At 37.7% G+C, this 11,170-nt stretch overlaps 1 protein-coding gene across 1 annotated transcript; it reads left to right on the top strand.

Annotated features, from left to right (window-relative positions):
• The first annotated feature begins 290 nt into the window (after positions 1-290).
• On the top strand, positions 291-10,969 carry LOC133523346 (protein arginine N-methyltransferase 7). Its single transcript, XM_061858867.1, has 9 exons — positions 291-430; positions 503-753; positions 1,473-1,718; positions 2,224-2,402; positions 2,917-3,142; positions 3,607-4,382; positions 4,923-5,068; positions 10,363-10,510; positions 10,821-10,969. The coding sequence occupies exons 1-9, from the start codon at positions 372-374 to the stop codon at positions 10,926-10,928; spliced, it is 2,139 nt and encodes a 712-aa protein (XP_061714851.1). The 5' UTR covers positions 291-371; the 3' UTR covers positions 10,929-10,969.
• Positions 10,970-11,170: the final 201 nt, after the last annotated feature.

Here is an 11,170-nt window from a genome sequence, read left to right as displayed (position 1 = left end):
AGAAACCAAATACCAAAGGAACTACATATTTTGTTCAAGTTTATTTTTTGCATATAAATTAATCATTATGTCATTAAAATAAGAAACTTCTATTCATATAAACAATAACAATAGGCAAATATTAAACTGACTTGTGACGTACATCTGAAATTTCGCGAAAATTTTTATAAGCTCGTCTCTGATTGAGTATTTTACATTCCTTTTTACGTAGGATTCCAAATTGTATATAGGTTATAATGTAACAGAAAAAAAACTTTATGTCAAAGTTGTCATAAACATGAATGTCTATGGAAGTTTGGTATGGTTTTTTCAGAAATATTAGAAAAAAGGAATTTTATTACAAGATGCACTGCAAAATTCTTATTAAATAAATGAGTTTTGGCATCTTATATAGAACCCGTAGTACTTTGGTAGTTTATACATTGAAAAGGTAAAGTTTTTTACGATCGGCATTGTGTCATTTATCTTTAGACGTTTTTTTTACTTATGTTTATCTGCGCAGATTTAAAAGCTCCCGACCACTCCCGGATACCTCAAAGATGCAGGTATTTACACAGAAACGTAACCCGATAACCGGGAGCACGGAATGGGACGTCCAACACGAAGACTATGACTACCACCAAGAGATCGCTCGTTCCGCCTTCGCCGACATGCTTCACGATACTGAGAGGAACCAGAAATACTACAGGGCTTTGAAACTTGCTATTGAGAAAATGCATGCGGATGGGAAGAAAGCTAATGTGTTGGATATTGGTATGTTGTGGATAACTATTAAGAATTGATTGTTGATTGATTTTTAGTAAAATCATTATGAAAACAATTTAAGATTATTCCATATTTTTTCCCAACGTAATCATCACAAGCATGATATGCACACCAAATAAACATGGTCTTCAGTGTCAAACCAGCCTTAAATTTTTATTTTTTTTTATGGTAGAGGAGGCAAAAAAGCAGACGGATCACCTGATGGTAAGCGATTATCGCCGCCCATGGACACCTGCAACACAAGAGGGGTTACCAGCCTTTAAGATGGGAGTACGCTCTTTTCTTGAAGGTTGTATCGGTCCGGAATTACCGCAGGCGACAGTTCATTCCACAGTTTAGCTGTGCGAGGCAGAAAGTTCCTGGAGAAACGCACAGTTGAGGACTGCCAACCATCTAAGTGGTGAGGATGGAAATATCTCTAATCCCTCATCATTATGATCTCTTACCTCCCAGCACTTTGGAATTTTCAAATCCCCCAAATCTCAAGTGTTTTCTATCTTTTATAAAATTATATTCTGTAGAATGGGAGAAATATATTACAACTATAGGAGGCAGAGGCTAATTTTCTACTAACATATATCACAATGGGGGTAGACAAGGGGTTAATTATAAATATTATATCAACAGGTTATACTCGCACATTGGTAGAATCCACCTTCATAAAATTAACAAAGACTTTTATGAAAACAAAAAACCTTTTTCTTCAGGTACTGGAACTGGACTATTATCCATTATGGCTGCACAATGTGGTGCAGACTCCATAGTGGCCTGTGAGGCTTTCAAGCCCATGGCTGAATGCTGCCTTAAGATCCTGGACAGAAATGGTGTGGCTGACAAAATTACTGTCATACCAAAGCGGTCCACAGAGCTGACAGTGGGTGAAGATGGGGACATGAAGGAGAGAGCTAATATTCTGGTTACTGAGGTGTTTGATACTGAATTGATTGGGGAAGGTATGCCATACTACTTTATCATTTTTATTATTATTATTTATTAATCAGGCAGGCAGTTGAAACAACTGATAGTTGATAGATTCTTTGCGCTGGTTAAGTAATTTTTGTACATAATGTCAAGGAAAAATTGAGAAATGGAAGTTCAAAGCTTATTACATTCAAATAACATAATAAAAGTCCATACCTTATGACACATGACTGGTCTAGCAAATAGGCCGGTTGACACAGAGTGAGCGAGCGAGCACGTACGTGCGAGGCAATTTCCCCACGTACAACCTGCCTCGAGGAAATTGCCTTGCGCGTATGCTCGCTCTGTGTGGACCCGGCTAATCGATTTTCTGAGGTAAGGACAAAAATCATAATTAAAACTGAAGAGAAAATTCAGGGTGTAAGATTTTCTTTTTCAGTTTTAATACTGGTTTTGAATTTTAAACAAGATCTCAAACAAGAAGAGGTCACATCTAGAGAATATTAGCCACACTTGCAAGCTGACTTTCATTTTCAGGAGCTCTCTCAACATTCTCCCATGCCCACAAATTCCTGCTAGAAAAGGACTGCATAGTGGTGCCTGACTCCGCTGTTATATATGTACAGCTGGTTGAGTGCCCAACCCTGCAAAAATGGAATAAGCTCAATGATCTGGCAGATGAGGACTGTGAGATTGTGTTGAGGACTCCACAAAAGGTAGGAACACTGAAAGGTTATGTATAGTGATGGGACATCATATTGTGCAGCTGGTTGAGTGTCCCACGATGCAGACTTTTTCTGATCATATATAAAAACTTAAACCATCTGCATACAAAATTTCATCTAAATCTTTTCAGCGTGAAGATGTAACAGACAGACAATAGTAGTAAAATTAAGAAGCAGTTCGTGTTTCTGAGCAAAATTTATAATATGGTTTATTCAAAATCTAAAAACTAGAGATTACTAATTGCTCTCTGAATTTGGCAAAAATCAGAGAAAGAAACTAATTTCTCAAAATTAAATCATTCACTACCTATATACATTTGTCAAGATTTGGCGAATGAGATTATTTGCAAAAACACGCGCGCATTAAGCACGCGAGCGATTCGCAATTGGCGTACTAAAGGCACATTCTCCAAATCTGGACGAGTTTATTATTATTATTTCGTTATAGACAAGCAGTTGATGCTGGCATGTCTAAATCAGAGTTTCATCTCACACTACATTTCAGATGAAATCCTGCGCCGGTTCAGCCGCCGTCCACGACCTGCAACTCTCCCAATTGCCACGAAGCGCCTTCAAAGAGCTCTCGGAGCCCCTGGCCATATTCTACTACGACTGGTCCGGGCGCACACCCATAGACATGAAGCGGACGGTCAAACAGGACCTCTCGGTGTTGGATACTGGCGAGGCGCAGATGGTGTTTATGTGGTGGGACCTTAACATGGATACTGAAGGTAATAGTTCAATGCACATCGGTAATCTATTTTCAAAGAAATAGTTGAAGTTTTTGAAACCTAATTACTTAAAAACCGAAGTAAACGTACTAAACGTCATGTACGGAAAAAGTTACCAAGGCCTCCAGTGCATAGGGCTGGAATCGAACCAGTGGTTTTCTTCGTGTAATTATGATGTTTACTTCGGGTGTTTAATATACATATATAGTAGTGTTTCTACTTGAAATAACACAAATTAGAATAATGTCAAAAAATAATTGGTTTCTAATACTCGAATTACTTGTTTATAAATTAATTATTGCGAGTTTTAAAGTTCAGTAATAAAGGCTATTATTTATAATATATTACTGTGCCATTATTTCAGCTGTCAAACACAGAGGCATGTTTTGTTCTTATCTTTTGTCTCTTCTACCATCAGTAACTTGGCTGCATGTAATAATATTCAAAGTTCTCTTTTATTCCAGGAAAAATCTGCCTCAGCTGTGCTCCTTGGTGGGCCCATCCCGACGCTAACTTAACCGCTGAGAGACCTCAAGACTCCATCCCCTGGCGAGACCACTGGATGCAAGCAGTCTACTACCTCCCCCAACCACTTCCCGTCAAGAAATCATCAGAGGTCACCCTCATATCTTGCCAAGACGAATACTCTCTATGGTTCTACCTAGAAGACCAGAACACTAGACATAAAAACTACAAAAGACCCATCTGCGAATGTGGAGTGCATATGGCCTTATCCAGAACCCAAGTCTCGTATTTGAACGATGGAAAACGAAGCAAGAAGTTCCTAGCGCAGATAAAGGAAGAGTTGAATAGAAATTCAGTGGTTCTAGACTTGAATGGAAGCAGTTTCGTAGGATTAGCTGCTGCTAAAATGGGAGCGAAAATGGTATATATTGTAGAAGATATGAATATAAACTTGGGGATTTTGTCCGATTACGCCACTGAAAACAAGATAAGCAATATTAAGTTTATACCAAAAGTTAATCAAGAAGTTTTAAAAGAATTAACGTTAGTTGTTGCTGATCCGAGTTTCAGTAGTGCAATACTGCCTTGGGAGAATTTGAAGTCCGCCTTCATCCTCTATAAGTACAGGGATGGTATTCAGCCACATGTGGAAATGGTGCCGGAGGCTTGCGAGTTCTGGGCGATGCCTGTGGAGTTCCAAGATTTGCAGAAGATAAGGATACCGTTGGGGAGGTGCGAGGGGATTGATATGGGGATTTTTGACGAATTGGTTGAGGTAAAAAATATAGTGATAATTCAATAGCTTTGTGATAATTTTACAGAATTAGTTGAAACTTGGTGACCCTCTATCACCATCTAGTAATATTTTCTTTGGTTCACTGTATTACTACGGAAATAAATTACCCCCCTTATTCATAAACGTATACTAAAGTTGCCAAGCCGCTAATAATCGTTTATCCCTTTCCCTTTCTTTAGTAGACGTTTATGAATAAGGGGGTAAGACTATACATCAAATAAACAGTTGAGATCCCATAAAGAGTGTCTCCGGATCGGCCGATACAATTTTTATTTCAAACGACAATTTCCAAAAAAAAAAACAAAACACGTTCGTATTAGTTTATTCGTTCGAGAATTCGCGAAACCCCTGGACAGATAAACGGATACACGAGTCATTTTCTAGTTCACTCATAAGAAATACAAACTAAATCTACCAACCGATTCGTAACAGCAACATTTACCTGACCATCGTTGGACCTTACGTCCATACAATAAGGTTTACGATTAGTCAATTAACATTGGGAACTTGTACTTTCAGAGATCCCGCATAATAAGCGACGCGGAGCTAGAGGCGCAACCGCTGTGGGAGTACCCGTGCCACTGCCGCGCCGCTCCACGCAAGCTGATAGAGATTGACCTGCGCTGCCTCAAACAAACTTACGCTACTGACGATTCCTTCACTTTGTAAGTAGGACATTTTTTTTCACCCTCTAACTATTGGCGCTCGAACGAACAAAGTAAATATCTCTCTTTACACCAAGGCTCGGAACCGGTTTGGAAAATACCGGTTTATTTTAGTTTTTCCTAGAACGGGAACGTTTTAAGAACTTTATTGTAATCGAAATAAACCGGTTCATTCGTTGAGCGACGAGACTGCCAGCCGGCCGGCCTTGCGTCGCGTAAAAAAGACACCGTGCGTAGGAGTAAACCGGTTTTTATTGTTTAAACCGGTTAAGGTGGTTCGACTAGGTTACCCAAAGCTTAAACCTCACTAGATGGCGCCACAATTGCAAATTTTGAGTTTTAATTTTTTTGTGGAGTAGTCTTGGTATTTCTATACTGTAAATTATGTTTAGCGCACTCTTTAAATAAATATTGAACTATTACAACAAACATTGAACACTTCATTGTACAAAAACTACCCCTTAATGTCGACAGAATGTTTCTTGACTCTATTTCTAAGTATCACTCACACATTCAAACAGTCTTACTGGGATCCTTGTAGTAGACAATTTGGCACAGCGTGAGTAGGCTTCAATAGCGTTGCGGTATGTACGTGGAAATACATGCAAGAGGATGTGGGTTCGAGACTCATTAATTTATTTTTGTTATCAGTATTATCAAGTACCTATTATTAATAAATTATTTTATGAGAAATATGAGCGTTTTCCATAAAAATATTAAAAATCTGATTCTCACACATCATGATATTTTTGGGTTCTTCCAACTCAGAATCACTAGCATAATCAATCCTCGTGCTAAAAAAACCCGAAAATTTGTATTGAAATTTTAGTTTTACACTGAAATTTCTTTCACACTAAAATGTGACGTAATGCTATGGATATTTTAGGATATCTTTTTTTAATGCTAGGGTGGAGAAGATTCTAAGTAGAATGAACCTAAGAAAGTCCAAATTTGTAAGTCAGATTTTCCGGTATTTTTTTCAAAAAAAAAAACGCTGTTTTGTTCTAAAATTAAAGCAATCACTTACTGCCCAGCCTTTAAAAAAGCGGCCAAGTGCGAGTCGGACTCGCCCATGAAGGGTTCCGTACCATTTATGACGTATTAAAAAAAACTACTTACTAGATCTGGTTCAAACCAATTTTCGTTGGAAGTTTGCATGGTAATGTATATCATATATTTTTTTTAGATTTTTCATTCTGTTATTTTAGAAGTTACAGGGGGGGGGGGGGGGGACACACATTTTTTCACTTTGGAAGTGTCTCTCGCGCAAACTATTCAGTTTAGAAAAAAATGATATTAGAAACCTAAATATCATTTTTGAAGACCTATCCCTAGTCTAGCTCTAGATACCCCACACGTATGGGTTTGATGAAAAAAAAATTTTTTTTTAATTTTTATAACTTATTAAAAAAAAACTACTTACTAGATCTCGTTCGAACCAATTTTCGGTGGAAGTTTGCATGACAATGTATATCATATATTTTTTTTAGATTTTTCATTCTGTTATTTTAGAAGTTACGGGGGGAGGGGGGGACACACTTTTTACCACTTTGGAAGTGTCTCTCGCGCAAACTATTCAGTTTAGAAAAAAATGATATTAGAAACCTCAATATCATTTTTAAAGACCTATCCATAGATACCCCACACGTATGGGTTTGATGAAAAAAGATTTTTTGAGTTTCAGTTCTAAGTATGGGGAACCCCCAAAGATTATTGTTTTTTTTTCTATTTTTGTGTAAACATCATAATGCGGTTCATAGAATACATCTACTTACCAAGTTTGAACAGTATAGCTTTTATAGTTTCGGAAAAAAGTGGCTGTGACAGAATCGGACAGACAGACGGACATGACGAATCTATAAGGGTTCCGTGTTTTGCCATTTGGCTACGGAACCCTAAAAAGTAGGTACTATTTTACAGTAGAATTAAAACATTTTTTTACCATACATTTAATTAAATTACAGTGAGATACAAAATTGCATGGCCTTCTATTTATAACCATTATAAAAAGAAATGAGATATTTACCATGTTTGTTTATATTATTGATTTCCCGATATTTTGACACAACTAGAAGTTTCACACAATGCCTAGAGATAGAAAATTATTTATTTATTTTATTTATTGTCAATTTCATTCAACGGATCACATCATATCCAATTTATGTGTTTATGTATTGCATTGTTTTCTACCTAGTTGGTTATTAAATTCTGTTACTGCAATAATCTTTATCTACATAAAATATACCAACGAAAGTTTAATAAAGTATATATTAAAATGAAGTACACAAAATCAGGAATTACATATGACAATATCATTCAAAATCGCCTCCTCTGGCTTTGACACAGGCCCTCAAACGACGAGGCCAGTCATCAATAGCGGCACGCACGATTGTCATGTCTAATTCCGTCACTGTCTTAACTATGGCCCGCTTGAGGGAGTTAAGATTTGTGTGGGGTTTAGCACAGGCTTTCTCCTCAATAACCTGCTATATGGCATAATCCAGGGGATTAAGGTCCGGGCTGGAGGACGGCCAGTCTTCGTGGGCAATAAAGTCAATTTTGTTCCTTCGAAACCAGGCTTGACTTGTTCTTGCCTTATGTGCAGGAGCCGAGTCCTGTTCAAAGATCCATGGCTGGTTTTGAAATAGGGTGTGTCTTAAGGGCTTCACTATTGGTTCGAGAACGGTTTCCAGTTTCCGGTTTTCACACCTTTTTCACAGAAATGAATCTGTGTTAGCCCTGAGTATGACACACCCAAAATCATGTTTGGCAGGTGCCCACATTTGTGCATCGCAATAGGGTTGTTTCCATCTACAAATCTTAGGGCATAATTGTATCCCAATAAATTCTTTTGGATTATAAGAACATGTTAAACTACTTTTAGGGGACCTGTAATGACCATATTTTTGTAAATATTGAATTTAAAATATCTTTTGGCACACGTCACGTGACCAAACTCGTAACGTCATTGAAGATTCTGATGACGTCACAACTCTCGGATTGACACTGTTGACAGTTAGGCGATTAACAACAAATGATAAATATCAGTTGACAGTTCGTATCTTCTACGTGTGTATGTAGTTATGTGTCAAACCATAAACTGTGACGTCACACAATTTTCAAAGAGCGTTTTGGGCGCGAAAGCATCTGTCAAAATATATTTTGTTAATTTAACATATTTAAAGCCGTTTTTAGTATAAAAGCTGAATTTTAAGGCAACTTTTAGTTAATATAGAAAGTAATACAAGCGTTTCAAAAAATTGGAATACGATTCTCTTTTAGGCCCCAATTCATTATAGATACGACGAGATAAGCGTTATGTGTGGTATATAATTATAGCTCACAAATCCACCACATTATGTCATTTTTTATTTTTTCGGTAGCATTTGTTTTAACGGAAATAAAGAGGTTGCAAATCGAGTAACAGAACTTCAGAACAGATATCATTTGATACTTACCAGTCGCTTTTCGGTGAAGGAAAACATCGTGAGGAAACTGGACTAATCCCAACAAGGCTTAGTTTTACCCTCTGGGTTGGAAGGTCAGATGGCAGTGGCTTTCGTAAAAACTAGTGCCTACGCCAAATCTTGGGATTAGTTGTCAAAGCGGACCCCAAGCTCCATTGAGCCGTGGCAATATGCTGGGACAACGCTAGGAAGAAAGAAAGAAATCGAGTAACAGAACTTAGTAACCAACTAGGTATAATAGTTATGATGTAAATGTCCATATCATGTTGGAGTCATATATGTATTAGCCAACTAATTATTCAAGATCAATACACTTAGCTCCCTTAGGTATTCGCCTAAGTACAATCTCGGGCAAAATTGAGTTTTATAAAAGTGAACTAGTTTCTAGGTCATATTTTCTATGAATTGGTCATTTTTGTAGACTCCAATTACAGTTACACTTTTCTTGGTTTTTCGCGGACCAGAATATCGATGATTTTTGTAACTTGATTTAGACGTTGCTATCATTTTCAAACCAAAAACACATAAAATCACAATTCAGAACATGCGGCAGCGTTGTTTTCTATCAAGTACCTCAAGCACCAGGGCGGCTACCGGGAAAATCGAAATTCGTCAATTTCGGGCATTTTTCTCTGTCACTCTAATTACGTCTTAGTGAGAATAAAAGAGAAAGATCCCCGCAATTTGCGAATTTCGGTTTTCGCGGTAGGCCCCAGGTCCTGTCAAGTTTCAGAAGTGTTGCCAGGTGAGCGGAAGAGAATTATCGTATTTGAGTGTCAATATTATTGTACCGTTGAAAAAAATATCGTACGCCAATCAAAAAGGCAGCCCCTAAAAATGTCTAGCAAAATAAGCTTAAATTTTGAAATAATAATAAAAAAAAATACAATTTTCGTCTAAATTGCGTAAAAAATCTGTTTATGTTTGTGTATTTTTGGGATAGACTCAAACGGTATACAGGAAATTGTGATATTTTAAACTTTAAACTTACACCAAGGAGCCGAACACCCAAAAGATACTAATTTTAGCCTATATCTGACAGAAAGTGTCATATTTTGCTTCAAGTTACTAGACCTTTAAGGTGGCATCATACAAGCGCTGAAATTATAGTACTTTAGTGTACGATAATGCTCTTTGGAACATTACGTCATACCGGGGCCCAAATTATCGTACATGTACGACAATTATCGTACGCCTGGTCACACTGAGTGTCAGTGTCGACAGAGTTAGCTAAAAACGCGTCAAACATCGCAACGTCGCGCCGATGGCCGCTCGAGGCATGGAGTGGCAACGTCGCAATGTATTTGTATTTGTACACGACATTTGTCACACACACATGAGTAAAATTTATAAAAATATAACGTTGATTATTGCATGATTTCTGTATGAAACAAAGTTTTTCTATTAATTTAGCGCAAATGAATATTCGAAAGTAGATAGATGCGCAACTATTTATGTAATAATATTGTGTAATTAATTAAAAAATAGCGATTGTTTTTTGTATGAAAATCGAACCACCTTAATCTGACAAGATATACGGATATGTTTTCCTAAAAACCGGTTAAATATAACGGTTTTACGAAACGAAACCGAAATGAAAAGGTTTTGCGGCAAGTACAGTCAGATGCAGAGAGAGATGACCCCCCTTTGAATACAATCAGTCTATGTAGGGGGAGTCACCTCTCTCTGCATCTGACTGTACATGATAACGGTTTGGAACCTTAACCGGTTTCCAAGCGTTGCTCAACGCAACTTACCTTCAACCTTTGGTTAAAAATCTGCGATTGTATTCGCTTCATCTGTTATAATTAAGCGCTTTTTTAATAGTGAATCAGACGCTTGCGTGAACGGCTTCGCAATATGGGCGGTATGGAAAGTGGGCGGCAAGGGCATCAGCGGCGGCCCCGTGGACTTCCCCAGCGCTGGGCAGCGCGTGGAGTGGGACACGCATACTAGACAGGCTGTCAAGATACTGGTGAGTATAGATTCTATTTGAAACTTCTTTATATTGATAAACACAACTCTCCATTCCTAGTTACACATTCATACAGAAGGATGAAAATAGCTGTGTTTTGACCTCAATTTTTTGATAGATTGGCTAATAGTTGAATGTTTATTTATACATATATATTATTATATATATGCATATATATATTATTATTATTGTTGTTCTCTGTTTGGCCTAAAGGTTGACTGGTAGAGAAATCCGCGTGGCATTAAGTCCGCCTCTTGTCACTGTATATTTTTTACTGTCCAATAAAGTTTAAATAAAAAAATGTTTTCAGCAAAGGGCTTCCACGGTGAACAGCGGGGACTCGTGGAGCTACCAGGTGGCCTGCGACCTGGACAAGGGACAGTTCAACGTCAAGCTCGACCTGCACAGAGCTGAATGACCTAGTATTCCTACTTAAAATATTATATTTTATAATATGAACGGGCTTTTTATTATTTGTTTCTAACAATATCGGCATCAATCAATTAATTCATCGATTGAAGAAGGTCATTACTTTCAGTAGGGCTAAGATGGTGGGCTCTTTATCATTTGTCACCATGGCTGTCACGTTCTAACAAGTAAGTAAGCGCGAAAGTGACGGGTATAGTGACAAGTGATTAAAATGGGACCATGCTGTCACCG

Source organism: Cydia pomonella, chromosome 12 (assembly GCF_033807575.1).
Source record: "Cydia pomonella isolate Wapato2018A chromosome 12, ilCydPomo1, whole genome shotgun sequence".
Classification (NCBI taxonomy): Eukaryota; Metazoa; Arthropoda; class Insecta; order Lepidoptera; family Tortricidae; genus Cydia; species Cydia pomonella.
Note: the sequence above shows the minus strand (reverse complement) of the source record. Positions and strands in the feature narration are given on the sequence as shown.

Coding starts and splice junctions, on each gene's coding strand:
- LOC133523346 (XM_061858867.1), top strand. CDS start 372: ATGAGTTTTGGCATCTTATATAGAACCCGTAGTACTTTGGTAGTTTAT. Junction 1,719..2,223: donor TACTGAATTGATTGGGGAAG/GTATGCCATACT, acceptor TTTCATTTTCAG/GAGCTCTCTCAACATTCTCC. Junction 2,403..2,916: donor TGTTGAGGACTCCACAAAAG/GTAGGAACACTG, acceptor ACTACATTTCAG/ATGAAATCCTGCGCCGGTTC.